The following is a 19,487-nucleotide window of genomic DNA, read 5'->3' as shown; positions in this document are numbered from 1 at the left end:
AATTCATGTGGTTTGTACAATTATTTGTTATATGTCAGTACAGGAAAAACATTATTGATACAGTTCATGAGGTCATGCCTATAGCCCTGATAATATTTTACTTAATAACCCTTTCCACTGTACCACTACATCAATCTCAGAAGGAGAAAATAAGGGAGGCAAAAAGAGAAAAGTAGGGAGAGAAAACAGGTAGAGATAGACTGGAAAGGCAGCAGCCAATACTGAAACTTGTGACTGCAAAGGCAGAATATGGCTTTATCCTGCTTAGCTACTGTTAAACATAACTGTCTCTACAACTTGAAATCTCAGGGGGCAGAGCCAAGATGGCAGCAGCTTAGCAACAACTTAGTAACAGGGAAACCTAAAATGGCTCTAAGAATCCTTCCAACCAACCTTAAAATAATGACTCCAAATGACTGAAGTCAGAGATCCAATGAGACAGAGTGAAGGAAAACTTGAAAGTTAGTCAGAGTTGATTTTCAAAGGATAAGGGGGAACCAGAAGTAAAACTGCACACAGAGGAATGCTAGCTAACCACCCTACCCCCCATTTACTGTACCAGATTCTGAGCCTGAGCACAGGCCAATTATAGGATCCCAGGACCCTGCCTAAGCCAATAGCAGAGTACCCCTCACCCAAGCCTTGAAGTCCCAAACACTGGCACCTGCCTACATTTAGGCTCCCAAATCCATAGCATGCTGCAATGAAGCCCCTAGCCCTAAGACAAAATAGCTCATAGTGTTCTAAGTCCTGCAAGCCATCAGCAGAAACAGAATTGGCAGTTTTTAGAACTCCCAGTACATAGGCAAAAAAAAAGCCTGGGAAAATGAGCAAACAGTGAAAGAAACATCTAACCATAGAAAAGTTTTATGGAGATAAAGAAGAGCAAGGCACAGAGTCAGTAGAGGACAGTGAGAGAAAAGCGACCACATGCAAAACTTCAATGAAAAATGAGAATTTTTCTCAGGCACTGGAAGAATTAAAAAAGGAATTTAAAAATCAAATAAGAAAGGTGAAGGGAAAATGGGGAAAACACATGAAAATAATGCAAAAAGGAAATAACAGCTTAAAAAGCAAAATTGGTCAAGTGGAAAAAGAAGTACAAAAGTCTAATGAAGAAAAGAGTTTTTTAAAAAGCAGAACTGACCTGGAAAAAGATGAACTCACCCATAAAATGGAAGCAGATAGCAGAGTGAATTAAAAAAACAGAATCCTACCATATGTTGTTTACAGGAATCACATTTGAGGCAAGTAGGCAAACAGAGAATAAAAGTAAGGAGATGTAGCAGAATTTACTGGGTTTCAACTAAGATTTAAAAAAGCTGGAGTAGCAATCAAGATCTCAAAGAAAGCTAAAGCAAAACTAAATCTGATTAAAAGAGGTAAGGAAGGTAATTCCATCTTGATAAAAGGTACTATCGAAAATGAATTGTGATGGGTTAAATTTGGGGGGCAGGAATTTGAACAAAAGTCAGGAGAATAGCTTCTTAAGCACAAAACACTTAGTTTATTATTAGGAAAGTAAGGATAGGAAATAGAAAGGAGGAAAGTGAGAGTAATCTTATAATAGCTTATAACTATACCTAAGATCCCAATCATATCTAAAATTTTTCTAAAAAACCCTAAATCTATCTGCCTTCAAGGGCAGTCCTTCTGCCAGAGCCAGGATCCAGCCTAACTTTCTACTCTGACTATCTAATAATTTACCCACTATCTAACCTATTTACCCAAGATAATAAATAATCAATAAGGCTGTTAAGACCTTATATCTGTTTCTCTGTCTCCAACTGTCAGTTATAAAACTCACAGTCCCAGAGAGAGCAAACCACACACTCCTCCCTCCAGGGGACCCAGAGACAAAAGCTCCTTTCCAGCTCCCTTACTTACTAACCAACTTACTAACCAATTGTCAGCCAAACCCTTCTCACTGTCACCAATTGACAGCCTGCACAATAGAGGGACTCCTGCTCCAAAATCTTTTTGCTCCCTTGCCTCTTAAGGAGAAAAGGGGAGAAATTAAGAAAAACTCTCTTAAAAGAATAAATATCAGTACTTAACATATACACCAAATGGTATAGCCTCCAGATTTTAAAAGGAGACACTAAAAGAGCTTAAGGAGGAAATAGACAGTAAAACTTTACTAGTGGGGGACCTCAATTTTCCCTTATCAGAACTAGATAAATCTAATAAAAAAATTAAAAAAAACAAGAAATAAGTGAAGCAAATGAATGAAATTTTAGATAAGTTAAATTTAATAGATACCTGGAGAAAACTGAATGGGGATAAAAAGGAATATCAACTTGAAATCCCAATAATGCCCCTAAGAGATAGTTTCCCCAAATTTAGGTCCATGCAGCACATGACAGTGCTTCATCATCCCTGATCATCATCCCAATCACACCATCTTCTGTACCCTCTATTAGCTTGCAGTTTTTGAATGAAAGAACAAGGGCATTTTGGCTCCAGTATCTCACTGTACATTCCCAAGATAGAAAGACATGCCCATACACCACACCCTGCAAAATCTCCTTCTAGTGTCTTACCAAAGCACTATTTAAATAATCTCAGAAGCCTTTATATAGACCATGACCTCAGGGGTCAATTGAATCCTGCAAATATATCTACAACTTCACAGTTACACAGAGGAACAAATTCTGACGTGGGGTCACACTTTCCATCTGTGTGACCTTGGCCAAGCCACTTAACCATTTAAGGCTTTAAGCTCCTACCTATGTAAAATAGAGAGGCTGAACTAGATAATATCTGGGGCCTCTTTCAGTTCCAGGTCTATAATGCTGTGCCCTATGAATTTAATAATTACAGTAAGTATAGCAATCATTATAATAAGTATCTTGATAAATAGGAAAGTCTATCTTTATTTACCATGAACTCTAGGCTACAGCACTCTGTAAATAAGTCAATGATATAATTAAGAGTAGTTTATTTGCAGGGCAGCAAGGTAGCATAATGGACACTATACCAGGCCTGGAGTCTGAAGGACCTGGGTTCAAATTTGGCTTCAGACTCTTCCAAGCTATATGCCTCTGGGAAAGTCACTTAACCCCATTTGCCATCCTCTTATTGCTCTTCTGCCTTAGAACTGATGCTAAGACAAAAGGTAAGAGTTGTTTGTTTGTTTTTTTTAAAGAGAGAGAATATTATTTGTCTTTTTCTTTTTTCATTTAAAAATCTCTTTATTATGAGCCTAACTAAAGATAACATTTCAGCTTATGAAGAGATTGTATGTGAAACTGAGTTTCTATTACATGCAGTTTTTGTGTGTTAAATTTAATAGGAAAATAACAAAATTGTATCCTCTTCTGAACCGTTCTTCTGCTCTCTTCTGGCATGTTTAATGCTTCATTATTGCTCTTTCCTTTTCTTTTTTGGCTATCACTATCACTACCCCACAACTATCCTCTGTCCCTCATTCTGCCTTTACCCTAAATAAATGCTCTTTTTTGACAAAAACAGTCAGGTATAACAAATTAACTCATTGTTAGGGTCTGAAATTGCACACCTAATATTGCATCTCTGGATCCACCACCTTTCTCACAAGAGGTGAGAAGCAAGCTTTATTGTCAATCTTCTGAAATCGTGTTTAGTTGTTGCATTGTCCAATTAATTAAGTCTTTCAAAGTTGTTTTCCTTTACACCTCTGTTAATCATTGCATAACTTTTTCTTGGTTCTGTTCACTTCAGTTGGTATCAGTTCCAAGAAATCTTCCCAAGTTTCTCTGAATTTCTCTTTTTCCATCATTTCTTAAGATGTAATAATATTTCATTACATTTACATAATAAAATTTATTTAGCCATTCATCAATGGGCATTCACTTTGGAGTTCTTTGTTACAACAAAAAATACTGCCATAATACTTTTGTATATTTGTTTTCTTTCCTTCCATCTTTGACCTTTATTTCTTTGGAATATATGCCTAGCAGTGTTGTTATGTGGTTAAAGAATATATACAATTTAGTAATTTGAGGAGTAGAGTTACAAATTAAATTATTTATATCCCTTTACTCATCTTTTCCCTAGAAAACACAGAAAGGGCTAAAGTTAATGAACATTAATCAGAAAACCCACATTCCTGCTTTGAGAATATAAACATCTTTACAAATGAGAGGAATTGACAGAAAATTAAAATAAAAAAGGTTTCTTGCCCCCATATAAATGTATTATGCAATACACTGTGAAAGAAGCTCAAATAGGTAGGTTTAATATCCACCTATCTTACTTAGAAAATTGCTTACTCTTTCATACAATTTACCTTTCTTCTTTATCCTCTAAGTCAATAAACTCATCAGATTGTTTCCCAGTTCTATACACTGGTGATTATGTTATTTTTTTAAACCCATATCTTCCATATTAGAATCATACTGTTTATTCATTCTAAGGCAGAAGAGTGGTTAGTGTGAAGATTAAATTTAACTTTCCCCTGATTATAGCAATGAAATTAATTAACTCTCCCCTGATTGTGAAAAGTAAATTGTAACCCCTGCCTATTTTTAGATTTAATCACCAAAAGTATAAATACCCTACTTACAGTAGAGGGGAATCTGCCCATTTTTTAGATTTAATCACCAAAGGTATAAACACTGCATTTCACACATTAAGTGGGAGGTCTGTGACCCACGTGTGAAATAGTGGGTGATAAAGCAAAATCAACTAGTCTTAAAAGCAAGTGTGTCATAAAAGTAGGCGTAAAAATTAGGGGAAGTGCCGCAAAAGAAAGTGCCTTTAAAGGGGAGTGACAACTGCCAGAGTACAGTTTGACTCGGAACCTCCTGTGAGAGAGAGTTCCACTAGGAGCTCTATTGGGGGTTCGACTTGGAGTGGAGGTTGATAAAGAATCTGCTGACTGGATTGACATGTGATTAGTAAAAAGCTGACTCAACTGCTGGGTTTTTTTTCTGAAGAGACTGGCCTCAGGAAAGACCTATCCTCTTGAGAGACTTCCCTGAGTCCTAGGCTTTGCTAAAGCCAGTTGAAAGTAACTCTCCAGGTCGGGGGTAGGAGTGGGGAGGCAGAGTAAATTAGTCTAGATATCTTACCCTATCCTTTCTCTGATTTCCTCCTTTATTCTTCTCTATATTTTGTAAACAAATTGTAAAATAATACTCTTTGGAATTAATTAAATTCCTGGCAACTATTCTTAAATAATCAAGTCTAACCCTTTAAAAAATAACCCCTTTCCCCCCTTACATTAGGGAATGGGGGTTAAGTGACTTGCCCAGGGTCACACAACAAGGAAGTGTTCTGAGGACAGATTTAAACCTAGGACCTACCATCTGTAGGTCTGGCTCTCAATCCACTGAGCTACCTAGCTTCCCCTGATTATGTCATTTTTTATTGCTCTAGACTCCTTAGCTTTGTAAGAACAGTTATTAAAAACACGTTTTAAAAATCAGACAATGGGAAATAAATCTGAAGGAATAAATATATATACTCATGGGGGTGGGGCTATGGTAAAGAGATTGATTGTCATTTGATTAAATGGTAGAGTATAATTTTTAAAATTAATATCAGAATACATACATCTAAATGATATATAAATGACAAAGTGTTAACTTTGAAATTATACCCTTACTCCACTGATGCATTGGGCTTCAGAATCTTCTGGCACACTCCTTTGAATATCTTCAATGTCAACAAATCTTCATCCTTTGAAGGTGAATTTTGTTTTTGCAAACAATCAGATTGGAATTAGTCTGATAAATAAATTGGAAATATCTTTTTAAGTAAAAAAAAAAATACCTGTGAAGTAACTATAAAGCAATAGGGCTGATTTTCTTATGTGGCTTTTTCTACATCCATATTTGGACAGATCATTAAGTATTATCGAGTCCAACTTTTTTACTTGGTAGATGACAAAACAAGAGGCCCAGGTAGATTAAGTGACTTGTTCAACTTCACACAGGTGTTAAGAGATATGGTTAGAATTTGAATTCCGGTTTTGTGACTCTAAGATTCTCATTCCTTCCATTATAGCATGCTGACTTCTAAAGGCAATCCCCAGAAAGGAATTTCAAAAAATGTTTTAAGTAATGGTAACATTTCTGGAATAGTGTATAACCTCCTAAAATTATTGCTTGTAGAATCATTCAGTGGGATATATTAATTCTTTTCCGCTTGTTTTTAAAGAAGTAAAAAAAGAGACAAGATAGTGGAGAAGTTATACAGCCCCAGTTGATCTCTACCAAATTACTCTCCAAAAAACTATGATATAACACCTCAAAACAAATTTTGGAGTAGCCTAGCCCATACAAAGACAGGGTAAAATAATTTTCAGCCCAACACATCTTAAATGGCCAGCACAAAAGATTTAGTGCATTGGGGTGGAAGTGGAACACAAAACAACATGTCAAAGCAGGCTCCACTGAGACAACAGGCACTGGAGTAGCTCTGAATACGCAACAAAGACTTCTGGAGCTCTCAGCCACAGATGGTAATGGGAGTTGTACAATTACTCAGAAGTTCCTTTGCTAGTTTTGGGTACAAGATTCTTGTTGTGTTGCCCATACACAGATCCAGGTAGCAGTCTTGGGGTGACATCTCAGGGTAAAGATGAGCACTAGCATATACCAACTATTGTTGCCACAGGGGAGCAGGGGCCCAGGGAATAGTTCTCAGGCAGACAAGACACCTCTCCTTATGTCATAATACCCTGGAATAACTAAAAGCAAGATAGATCCCCAGAGGGGATCTCTGAAGGCAGTTGCACAAAAAACCTGAAGCCTGGAACAATGCTCCCTTCACCTCAGTTATGGAGCCCAACCTGAACAGTTTTTTAAACTAAAAGAAAAGAAAGAGGCAGGAAAATGAGCAAACAACAACAAAAAAAGAAATTCAACATAGAAAGTCATTTTGGTAACAGGGAAGACCAAAATACAAACTCAGAAGACAACAAAGTCAATACTACTATATCCAAAGCCTCCAAAAAAATATGAATTGCTCTCAAACCCAAAAAGAATTAATAGGCACTCAAAAAGGATTTTTAAAAACCAAATGAGAAAGGTAAAAGAAAAAACTGGGAAAATGAGAATGATACAGGAAAATCATGAAAAAAAGAGTCAACAGCTTGGTAAAGGAAAGATAAAAAATACAAGAGAAACTAATACCTTAAAAAAATAGGATAACTGGTAAAAGAAACACAAAAATCCAATTAAGAAAACTCTTTAAAAAGCAGAATTGGGAGGCAGCTGGGTAGCTCAGTGGATTGAGAGCCAGGCCTAGAGATGGGAGGTCCTAGGTTCAAATCTGGTCTACACAGTATTGATTCTAAGATAGAAGGTAAAGGTTTAAAAAAACAATAAAATAAATAAAAATTAAAAAATAAAAAGCAGAATTGGCCAACTGGAAAAAGATATACAAAAAATGCACTGAAGAGATGAACTTCTTAAAACATAGAACTGGCCATATTGAAAAAAAAAAGGTACACAAAAGAATTCCTTACTAAGTATAACTAGCTGATAGAAAAGAAGGTACAAGAGCTCACTCAAGAAAATCATGCCTTAAAAATGAGAATTGGGCAAGTGGAAGGAAGCTAATGATCCCATGAGACATCAAAGAACAATCAAACAAAGGCAAAACAATGAAAAAGTAGAAGAAAATGTGAATTATCTCAATGGAAAAACAACTGACCTGGAAAATGAAGCCAGGTGAGATCATCTAAGAATTATTGGACTACTTGAAAGTATAAGGATAATATTATAAATTAAGAAGTGAAGAAGCTGGCTTGAGAAAGAAGTGGAGTTTGAAGCAGAGCTGAGAAAGTATCAGTTTCAAATGTCGACCGTGTGTTGGGGAGGGGTAATGGTTTTTCTGTGACAGTTGGTCTCTAGCAGTGAAAGTTACACTTTCTCGGAGTGGTGGGAGTAGATGACATCTTCTTTTCTCTCTCTCTTCTCACTGTCTGTGGTAAAAGGAAAGAAGGGAAAAACCCGAAGGAGTTAAGTGATTTTCCTTTTCCAATTTGGGAAACACTAGTGACTATTGCTGTTACATAAATTGTTTTTATATCTGAGAAGACCAAAGAAAGACCCGGTCTTTGACGCTGAGTCTGCTAAGGCTCAGAGTCCTAACTTAGTTCTTACTAAGCCTCAGACAGCTGGCCTTTGTTATTTTTATAACTTGGAGACAAATTTAAGAATTATATACTTCGTATAAGGATAATAGTGTTTATTTTATTATAGAATAGTGAAAATTTGGGTTAGTCAGATCAGGAAAGATCAGTGTAGCCTGTGGAAACAGGAGAAGAGGTTCCTTGTGGAACCAAGGAGTTTATTTTTATATAGCAAGAGTCTCCCTAGTGTCTATGAACCTGGCCCTAAAGAGAAGTTCACTTATGAGCTTCACTTCACTGATATAAACTGAAGATACTTTGTAAGCACAGCACGCAGAGTATCAAATCAGTTTATAATCAATAATCAATTCATTGCTTATTATTTTTACAAAAGTTGTGTTAAGACCTTAGACACCATCTTTCAAGAAATTATCACGGAAAACTGCCCTGATATTCTAGAACCAGAGAGTAAAAGATTAATTGAAAGAATCCAACAATCACCTTCTGAAAGAGATCCCAAAAGGATAACTCCCAGAAGTATTATAGCCAAATTTCAGAACTTCCAGGTCAAGGAGAAAATATTGCAAGCAGCCAAAAAGAAATGATTCAAATATTTTGGAGTCACAGTCAAGATAACACATTATTTAGCAGCTTCTATATTAAAGGATCAGAGGGTTTGGAATATGATATTCCAGAGGGCAAAGGTGCTAAGATTTCAACATAGAAAAGCAGAGTATAATATTTTAGGGGGAAGAAAGGGGGTATTCAGTGAAATAGAGAACTTTCCAACATTCCTGATGAAAAGACTAAAGCTGAACTGAAAATATGACTCTCAAATACAAGATTCAAGAGAGAAGCATAAAAAGGTAAATCAGAAAGAGAAATCAAAAGACATTTGATCAGGTTAAACTGTTTACATACCTACATAGGAAGATGATTCTTGCAACTACCAAGAACTTTATCATTATTAGGGTAGTTAGAAGGAATATACATAGACAGAGGTCAAGGGTGTGAGTTGAATATAAGGGGATGACATGAAATTAATTGATTAAATCAAGGTGTGAAAGAGGAATGCACTGGGAGGAGGAGGAAGAGAAAAACAGAATGGGGTAAATTATCACACATAAAAGAGGTATGAAAGAGCTTTTATAACAGAAGGGAAAGATGGGAGAGGTGGGAAGAGAAGCACTTTCATCAGAATTGGCTCAAAGTGTGAAGAACATACACAATCAAATGGGTATAGAAATCCATCTTACTCTATAGCAGCGGTTCTCAACCTGTGGGTCACGACCCCGGCGGGTGTCAAACGACAAAAACACAGGGGTCACCTAAAGCCATCAGAAAATACATTTCCGATGGCTTTAGCCACTGAGAAATCACACTACTTTACAGTAAGATCTTGGAAAGAACGGGGACCCTACTGCCCGCACATTGTACTAATATTAGTTACCTATCAGCAGTCCTCCCCTTATGAGGGGCGATGGATTTACCCTGTTGCCTGGAGACCAGACTCAAATAGAGACCCAGAAAGGGTCCTGGTTCCGGAGGGGTTAAGAACGAGTCCTGGAGCGGATAAGGCAAGTGAAGCCTCAGCTCGAGCTGGAGGGAGATGACAGGAAGAAGGAGGCAGCATCTGTGGACCCCCTCCACAGGCAGGACTTACCTCCTGCCCCAGAGCTCAGGCTGCCTCCTGCTGGATTAATATTTCTCAACATATAGTTAAAAATTGTTTTTGTGATTAATCACTATGTTTAAATTATGTTTGATTTGTAGCAATGAGAATACATAATGCATATCAGGTATTTACATTCCGAATCATAACTGTAGCAAAATTACAGTTTTGATGTAGCCTCCAAAATAATTTTTTAGTTTGGGGTCACTGCAACATGAGGAACTATATTGCAGGGTCACGGCATTAGAAAGGTTGAGAACCACTGCTCTACAGGAAAACAGGAGATGGGGATAATAGAAGGGGGATGGGACTGACAGAAAAAAGAGTAAAGGTAGTTGAGGTAGTTGGGGAGTCAGAAACTAAACAAGGGGAATAGAATGGAGAATAATACACAGTAGTCAGAATAGTATAATTTTTAATAAGTCTCTAATAAAGGCCTCATTTCTCAAATACATAGAGAAAGGAGTTGAATATATAAGAATACAAATAATTCCCCAATTAATAAAATGGTCAAAGGATATGAACAGATGGTTCTTAAACAAAATAATTAAAACTATATAATCATGCAAAAAAAAGTTCTAAAGCACTACTAGAGAAATGCAAATTAAAACCACTCTGAGGTACCACCCCACACCTCTCCGATTACCTATTAGGACAGAAAAGGAAAATGACAAAACTTGGAGAGGATGTGGGAAAAGTTGAGACACTAATGCACTGTTAGGGGAATTGTGAACTGATTCAATCATTCTGGGGAGCAATTTGAAGCTTGACCTAACAATACTATTACTAGGTGTGTGTCCCAAAGAGATTTTTTAAAAAAGGAGATGGAACTATATGTACCAAAATATTTAAAGCAGTTCTTTTTGTTGGAGAAAAGAATTGGAAAGTGAAGAATGCCTATCAACTAGAGAATGGCTAAGTAAGTTAAAAGACTGTAATGGAATACTATTGTGCTGTAAGAAATGATGAGCAAGAGCTCAGAAAAACCTGTAAAGACTTATATGAACTGAAACAGAATGAAATAAGCAGAAGCAGAAGTGTACTGTACACAGTGACAAGAATACTGGACAATGAACAACTGTAAATAACTTGGCTACTTTCAGTAACACAACAATAGAAAACAATCCCAAAGCACCCGTGATTAAAAAAAAAAATCATTATGCTTCCAGAAAAAGAACTGATGGACTCTGAATCCAGACCAAAGCAAACTTTTTTCACTTTCTTAATGTTGGAAAATATTTACATGCAATTGGGGAAAATATTAAAATTAAAAAATGTTTAAAGCCTTGTCTTTATAGTCATACTTCCTTTATAAGAATAAATTCACAAGAAAAAATATGCTGTAGGTAAAATGAAAACTTTAAAAGTTCAAAATAATACAATTTCCTCTTTAAAATTAAAAATCTGTTAAAAGTCAAATATAACTCTTTCAAGAAGAATACAGATTTTAAAATTACATAATCTGGTTCCAATTATGAAACATACATTTGAAAAGAATGTCAGGGCCAGGACAACAGTAACTGCTTTTTTTAAAGCTAGCCACTTGAGGTACTACTTTCTTCTTCATTGTGCTACACAAATAAATTTCTATGAGGCAACAAACTGCTTTCTTTTAACCTGAGTGTAGAATCTATTAAGAATCTTGTAAGGATACCAATTTCAGAAATACAACATGAAATTTCATGTTAATCTAATTACAGATCAAATGAAATTACAAAATGAATAGCATATATATGCTATGACATTTTAAATGGGGATGAGAGAGAGCAGCATTTCATCAGTGTAGTAAATACAGATTGACAACTCATTTGTCACTGAGAGATTAAACTGTCTAGGACCACACTGCTGGTATAGGTCAAAGGCAGGATTTCAATTCTCTCTGGGTCTATATTATCAGCCTTCTTCTATTCATGCTGCCATTCAAATGGTCAGCAATAAAGGAAATAATACTGGTTCAATTTTTCCAAAGTTCGAATCATCTGAAACAAGTTCTGTGCTTTTAAAATACAATCTCTAACTCATATAGCATTCAGAGCCATTTGCTTGGTTTCCTCCTCCTCTTCCTTCACTCCTTCAAATTGCCAAAGAACAATTTGTGATTCCAGTTCAGGTTTATAACTGAAGCAAACCTGGCAACACTTAATTAGAAGACTCCCTTTGGTGAAAGTTCTGGGTGGTGCTATCATATCACCACTATTTCACAAATGATGTGGGCAAACATGGAAATACCTGAAATACTAAAATGCACAGAGAAGAAAACAGAAGAAATGAAGCACAGACAAAAGGGCAATTTTGAAATTAATATGTGGAATTTATTATATGCTTTTTAAAAAAAGCAATATGAATTGAAGATTTGCAGTTTCATATAAAATCTTCATTTTGTGTTCTATGTCTATGGAAATGCTCTTTTTTATGTGTGAATTTGAAATAAAAACAAAATTTGAATGAACACATACAGAGCCATTTAAAAAATCAGTTTCTTCTTTCCTTCCTTCCTTCCTATTTTCCTTCCTTCCTTCCTTCCTTCCTTCCTTCCTTCCTTCCTTCCTTCCTTCCTATCTTCCTTCCTTCCCTCCTTTCTCTCTCTCTCTTTTTTCTTTTCTTTCTTTTTAAAACCCTTACCTTCTGTCTTAGAACTAATACTGTATATTGGTTCTAAGGCAAAAGAGAGGTAAGGGCTAGACACACTGCTAGGAAGTATCTGAGGCCAGATTTTGAACCCACTTTCATAACCCACTTGAAATTATTCCTAATAAAATGATAAAATATATAATTGGTTTTGTGACTTTTTAATCTTAAAGATCTGTGATTGATAGCAGAGCATTTATTTATGAAAATAATTAAAAATTTATAAAGTCGTAATAAATTCCCCCAAAAATGAAAAAAAAAAGGGGACCTCCTGTCTCTAGGACTGGCTCTCTCAATCCACTGAGCCACCTAGCTACCCCCTAAAATCAGTTTCCAATTTGTTCTTAGAGAGTAGATCTGATATTCATAAAAGATATCATTTTTTAAAGCACAAAACAATTTTTGATCCATGGAGAAGAAAAGTTTGGCTAACATGATACCCCTCTTTCAGTACCCAGTCAATGTGGTTTGTCTCCCACAATTCATATTAAGACTGTATTCTCAATAGGAGAAAACTGAACTGAACTCTGTTTTTAATGGTGTCAAGGACATGATGTGATGAAATGAAATGAAAAATACTGTTGAGTATTGTGCAGGTGGAAAATTTGCCACACCTGAGCTACATTCCCAGCATCCATTTAAGTTAGGTCCTCATTTTATGTAAGGATGCTTGGGAGATAAATTTGGCTGAGACCCACGCTATGAGGCTCTTTTTTTGGAGCTTGTGCTTTTGGTAAAGTGCTACAGGTGTGAGTCTCTGGCTCTTTTGCTCTGCTCACTTGACTGAAAGAACCATTTTTTTCTTTTCTCTCTCTTTTAACTTATTATTAAAATTCCTATATATTTTTCAATACTAGGAGTATTTGTTTTTACTCCTACAAAATTTTTGGTGACCACAAAGGGACTAAGAAGTAGAGGAACCAGATTTCTTCTCCTTCCGTGGTTCCCTCTCCCCTCTCCCTTCCTCCCTTCTCCTTCCTGAAAATCCTTCAAAGCCTTCTCAGGCTCACTTGTTCCTGCTAACTCCTTATCTCACTGCTGCATGCTGTTCCTGATACTGGTAAGCTTTAAATTTCCTGCCCCCAAACCCCAGTCCAATAGAGGGGGATTCATTTTCCCTTTTCTGGGGGGTACTGGTCCTCTCTCCTAACAAAATCCTGTTCCAAAAAAAAAAAAAAATCCACTATAGCCACGCCTTATTATTGTAGAGAATAAAAACAGAACATGATCGCTTCTCTATAAGAAAGCCTTGGTTTTTGTCAAATTGGAAACCATTAATTTATTTGTGCCATCCTGTCTTTGACTTAACTTTATTTGTGCCTTTATGGAAGTCCATAACAACTTGTATTTGGAAAACTTGTATTTTGTGAATCTTGAATATTTGGTATTTTCTTTTTACTAATATTACCTCACCTATATTGATCTGATGTGCCTTTTATAACATTTTGTGCCTTCTGTAATTTTTTCTCTCTTAAATGTATTATTGCTGCTATACCTCCATTACTTTGTCTACCTCATTTGCACTCACATTGCAAATCAAGGCAAATTAAAGAGGAAATGAATCTTATTTTTCATCAAGTAGTCTCTATATTTTACCTCTGTAATTATGAAATATATACAATTTTGATATTTTTTATTGTTTTTCTTTCTGTATGTGTGATACATTATTTGATTTTCTCTCATTTTTAAATATACTTAAAGCACATATCACCAATATTGAAAAGATTTTTAAAATTTTTACTTTTTGCATATTATTTCATTTGACCTAACCTACCACCTCATTTTACAGATAATGGAATGGAAGTTTTGAATAAGTTGCAGAAGATCACAGAGGGCTAGTAAGCAATGGAGCTAGGAACAGGACCTACTAACTGCTGGCATCTAAAGTAGTGATCTTCCCACCACACCATTCTGCTTCTCAAAAACACCACTGTGAAACACATGAACAATTACTCAATAATTTCTTTTGAAAAGTTTTTTGAAGTTTCTCTTCTTGAAACATTTAGAGCAGTAACTGATGATTACTTTATGTTAGAAAACACTAAAAACAATATAACTCAAAGAATGACACTTTAGAGTACTTAAAGACAGATGGGAAGGTGGGCAGCTCATAGGCCGCAGAACTAGAGGGAGCAGAGAGCTCAGGCCACTCCCCTCCCCTTCTCTACCCTCACTGAGTACATTCCTTACTTGCCCCACTCCTTTGCCCAGCAGTACAATGGGAGAGTTCTCCCTCCCCTATATGGAGTGAGGGGTGAGGGGGACACACCTGGCACTCAGTGGTGGGGAGGGGCCACAGCATGCAGTCTAGGAGATGGGGTGGGGGTAGGGCCTGGCACTAAAAGGTTCACCATCACTACTCTAGGGTTTGAAATGTTTTCTCCCCTCCCCCTTCTTTATGATGTTTACTTAGTTCGACTTCTATGCCCACAGGTATCAGTATTTTTGGTCATCAGTAAAGCTGAATCTGATATATTCAAAAGAAAGTGCCAGAAAGACAAGCTGATATTTTTTTAAAGGATATTCACTAGGTCATCCCAGAATTTTCACGTCAAAATATGGTTAATATTTCAATGAGATATTTCATGCTTCCTTCTATTTTTTTATTCTTTTGATTTTGCTTCATTAATTCTTGCTGTCTCATGAGATCATTAGCTTCTACTTGCCCAATTGTAGTCTTTAAAGACTAATTTTCAACTCTGATCTTTTGATTTTCCTTTTTGGCTTGGTCTATCTTGCTTTTCATGGCTTCCAGCAGGTCAATTCTGGCCTCCAATTTGCTTGTTACTTCATTTGATTTCCATGCCTCTTTTTTCCATGTAATCTTTTAAGCTGTTATTTTTAAAAATTATTACTTTCATTATTTTTCCCACTTTTCTTCTCATTTTTCTTCTATCCTTCTTGGTTCTCCTACTCCTTTTGAAGTTACTCAAAAACTTGTGACCAATCCCCCCTCTTTTTTGGGGGGGGAAACTTTGGATGTGCTTGCTTATCTCTCTCTGCTATTGAGTCACTCTCTGCTATTGCGTCTTTTGCTTTTTTTCTCCATAGAAATTATTCAGGAACAAAGGCTTTTTTTGTTGCTGCCTATTCCTTTTGCTACTAGTGGATTGGAGTTCATTGTTGGTGGGCATTGCTTTCTTAGCTTCTGTCTCTCAGGGCTTTGCCTTGGTAGTATCTTCCCTTTTCAGTCAGAAGTCTGAGTGAGGAGGGTAGGCAGTTCTTTCGGTAGCATGCTTTAAAGTGTTTTGCTCTGAGGCTATTTTTCCAGTCCCTGCTGCCTCTACTGTGGCCAGCCTTGTCTCTGCTCAATCTCCATGCTCTTCTGCCCAGGCTCCATGCTCCTGAGCCTCAGATCCCAAGTCTTGCTGCCAAGGCCTTGCACTGCCCTCAGGGATAAGTCTGTGGTGCCTTCAGCCAGCCTCTGAGAATTCAGAGATTGCCCAGTCCTCACTCTGACTCTGGCATGGTAGGTGGTATGGGGGAGGGGTGACCAGCTTGCACTTTGATAAGTGTAATTTCATCCCCTTATAGCATGGAAATCCCCAAACACTGCCTACCTCCATGGCGGCATCCAGTGGGAGAGCCCCTTGTCCAATTTTGATTTCTATCTTTTTGAGATGCTCTGCAATGATCAGATGGAAGGAGATTCAGAAAGCTCCTGTTAATCTGCCATCATCTTAGCTCCCTCCCCAAAACACGGTTAATATTGATATAAAATTTCTCCCTGCTTATATCTTACACTTAAAGAAACCTGAGTCCTGTGGTATTTATCATTATATCCAACCAAATAATTCTGCCCACCCACCTCCCAACTCCAGTGGAAAACATTGAATCCTATATCAATTTAAAATTATATGGGAATAAATTGTTCAAACTCAGAGTAAAATAATTTCTGCATAATATCTATAGAGGCAAGAGTGGTACAATGGAAATAACAGCATATTTGGGAGTTTTTTAGAAACCAGCTCTAGCTCCTTGTTCTACCATGAGCTAGCTGTTGGCAAATCATTTAATATGTAATCTTATCATTATTTATAAAATGATGGGAGGGTCTGACTAAGTGATTGTTAAAGTACCCTCTAGCTCTAATATTCCATGGTAATTAGGCTTTGGAATAAACCCTTACTACACAACACACCAAGTAAAAGGGAGCAACAGTTTATTCCAATTCCTAGAAAATGCATTCTCTGAAATTCTAGACAGAGGAAAGCTTGAGTGCATATTTAATTAAAAGGGAAACAGAAAAGGAAATAGAGTGAAATTGGCCTACATGTATCATTTCTACATGGAACCAAATATTAATAGGGACCCAACATATTATTAGGAGTAGAAATGGTGGTTGCTAGGAAAACATTTCTAAGAATTAAAGAATTTTAGAAGCCAGAAGAAACTAAATGAAATACATTTTCATGAATACTAGTTATTTCCACAGATCTAGTCTCTCTCAATTTACCAACAAGGAAACAAATTCAGGGGTAAAGCAAATTGAGTGGAAATTTTACAAAACTAGTGGAGCCAGAATCAAAATCAATGCCTCCCTCCAACAAATCATTCTGCCTCTACTATTACTCAAGATGTCTGGTAATAGAACAAGGTTTTCAACATGCTAGTCATGTTGTGTGGAACTACAGTCCTCCCTTTTATAATACAGTTATGAGCTGTTTTCATCCCAGGACAGTATGTTCTCATTATTCATCATGAATATATTATTCTTAATGGTCACAAGAAACAACACTGCAGGAAATCTACCATGGCTTTGACAGGCTTAACTCTGCACTAGTTTCCAAAAGATTAGGTTTGTGCTGTAGTTAGGTATGGGTAAGTCACACTGGAGGTAGCATGGGCCACTGCAAAACTAGACATTTTTGTGGTATTGCCAAGACCCCTCTAAAGAAATGCTTATACCTCACTTTCCCTAAGATGATGACAGAAAAGAAAGCGGATTCCTCAGGAGGTTCAGCTAGGAGAAGCAGGCATCATTGTGGCTCTAGGAACTAAGGTCTCCTGTATATGGACTTGTTCTGAATCCTTTTTCCTAAAGGATGTTGGCTGCTCTTGGGCTCTAAAATATCCTTTTTCCTGAACTCCAAAGGGTCTAAGGGCAGAGAAGTGCAAACAGTAGCTTTAAGGCAGCAGCAGTAGGGCCATGGTAAGTTTTGGGTAAACAACTAGACGTTGAGCTCAGGAAAGGTAACCAAATAGAAAAATGACAAATAATGAGGTGACAACAAAAGGTTTACTCTACTGAGGTCTCTTTAAAAAAACAAACCTCAGGGCAGTTAAGTGGTCCAGTGGATAGTCGGGCCTAAAGAAGGGAGATCTAGCAATCAAATCTGACTTTAGATACTCCTTAGCTGTGTGACCCTGAGCAAGTCACTTAACCTCAAATGACTAACCCTTACTATTCTTCTGCCTTGAAACCAATACTTAGTATCAATTTTAAGATGGAAGGAACTGTGCTCCAGCACAGTTCCATCCTCCTTTAAGAAGTCTTCCTTGATCACCACAATAAAGATTTCTCACTCCTTGGGACCTGTTTAGCATTTATTTACAAGAAGATTTATAACTAGAAGGCACTTACTAAGTTATTTACTCTTAATATTGAAAAATGTTTTATATAATTGCACATGTAAAATTTATATCAGATTGTTTATTCTCAGGGAGGGGGAGGGATGGGAGTGAGAGAGAAGGGCAAGTAGGAAAAAGGGAGAGAATTTGGAATTCAAATTTTTTTTTAATGAATGTTAAAAATTTATTTGTACATGTAACTGGGGAAAAATAAACTGTTATAAAAAATAAGTTCTCTAGTTTTTAGAAATCATCTACGGGGCAGCTGGGTAGCTCAGTAGGGGATTGAGAGCCAGGCCTAGAGATGGGAGGTCCTGGGTTCAAATCTGACCTCAGACACTTCCCAGCTGTGTGACCCTGGGCAAGTCACTTGACCCCCATTGCCTAGCCCTTACCACTCTTCTGCCTAGGAGTCAAGTATTGACTCCAAGACAAAAGGTAAGGGTTTAAAAAAAATAATAAAAAGATAAAAAAGAAATCATCTAGAAATTATAGTTAGAGGCAGAGCTGGATCTGCAATGGTCCTTTCTCATTAATCATATATTGCCTCATAAAAATGCCTTAAGACCCTAAATAAATGGATTATGATTTCCTACAGGCGAGGGATAATACCTAATACTTCTATGCCCTAAATATACATGGTATGGAGTCAAGAAATATTTGTTCACAGTGACGTAGTATCAATTCAAAACAGATTAATCTAGTGGCAGTATACATTGTAGGCTGGAGGGAAAAGCCCATAGCCTTTAGGAGATTGCTGCAATAATAATTGGAGGCCTGGGAGGTCCTAGGTTCAAATCTGGCCTCAGCCACTTCCTAGCTGTGTGACCCTGGGCAAGTCACTTGACCCCCATTGCCTAGCCCTTACCACTCTTCTGCCTTGGAGCCAATACACAGTATTGACTCCAAGATGGAAGGTAAGGGTTTAAAAAAATAAAATAAAATAAAATAATTGGAGGCCTGCAACAGGAGGGATGGAAAAAAATGAATGTCAGAAGATAAGTCAGGATTTGGTATTGCTTGAAAGGTACATGAAAGGGAGAGAAGAATCAAAGTTGAAGAAATTTTGAGCCTCTCTGACTGAGGAAATACTAAACTCTGAAAGAAGGGAAGCAGCGAAGGGACAAGGAAGTTAATGTATTTTGACTGTAGACATGCTATATGTGATGTGATGTGAGATATATAAATGAAGATATTCTACAGGCATCTGGAGTCCAAGCAGTGGGTCAAGATGGCAAAACACTGAAAAACAGTTAACAGAGGCAGCTAGGTAGCACAGGCCTGGAGTCAGGAAGACATGGGTTCAAATCTGGTCTCAGACACTTCCCAGCTGTGTGACCCTAAGCAAGTCACTTAATCCTGATTGCCTAGTGCTTGCCATTCTTCTGCAGAATTTTAGGGGCTAGGGGAAAAAAGTAAGAAAAAAAGAAAAGCAGTTAACACAGAGTTGATAGATGAAGCCAGTTTCTAAGAGAAAGAATGTAATTATAATAATAGATTATATTTACATAGAGCTTTACAGTTACAAAATACTTCAATAATCACTAGCAT

At 36.9% G+C, this 19,487-nt stretch overlaps 1 protein-coding gene across 6 annotated transcripts in view; it reads right to left on the bottom strand.

Moving 5' to 3' along the window:
* DHRS7B (dehydrogenase/reductase 7B) overlaps positions 1 to 19,487 on the bottom strand; it is a 78,710-nt gene that overhangs the window by 46,823 nt on the left and 12,400 nt on the right. The window contains exons 2-3 of one of the 6 annotated variants that reach the window (XM_056806423.1): positions 5,585 to 5,711; positions 3,521 to 4,034 (exon numbers count right to left, since the gene is read on the bottom strand). The exons of 1 other annotated variant lie outside the window; for it this stretch is intronic. Coding sequence is in view for 1 of the 5 variants with exons in the window: in XM_056806421.1 (XP_056662399.1) it covers positions 15,926 to 15,939 (14 nt within the window). In the remaining 4 variants the exon portion in view is untranslated. Of the gene's footprint in view, positions 1 to 3,520; positions 4,035 to 5,584; positions 5,712 to 7,644; positions 7,916 to 15,925; positions 15,991 to 19,487 lie in introns of all 6 variants that reach the window. 4 more of the 6 variants (XM_056806421.1, XM_056806424.1, XM_016423949.2 and 1 more) reach the window with 4 other exon arrangements.

This window comes from Monodelphis domestica, chromosome 7, assembly GCF_027887165.1.
Source record: "Monodelphis domestica isolate mMonDom1 chromosome 7, mMonDom1.pri, whole genome shotgun sequence".
Lineage (NCBI taxonomy): Eukaryota > Metazoa > Chordata > Mammalia > Didelphimorphia > Didelphidae > Monodelphis > Monodelphis domestica.
This window is presented reverse-complemented; position numbering and strand designations above follow the sequence as displayed.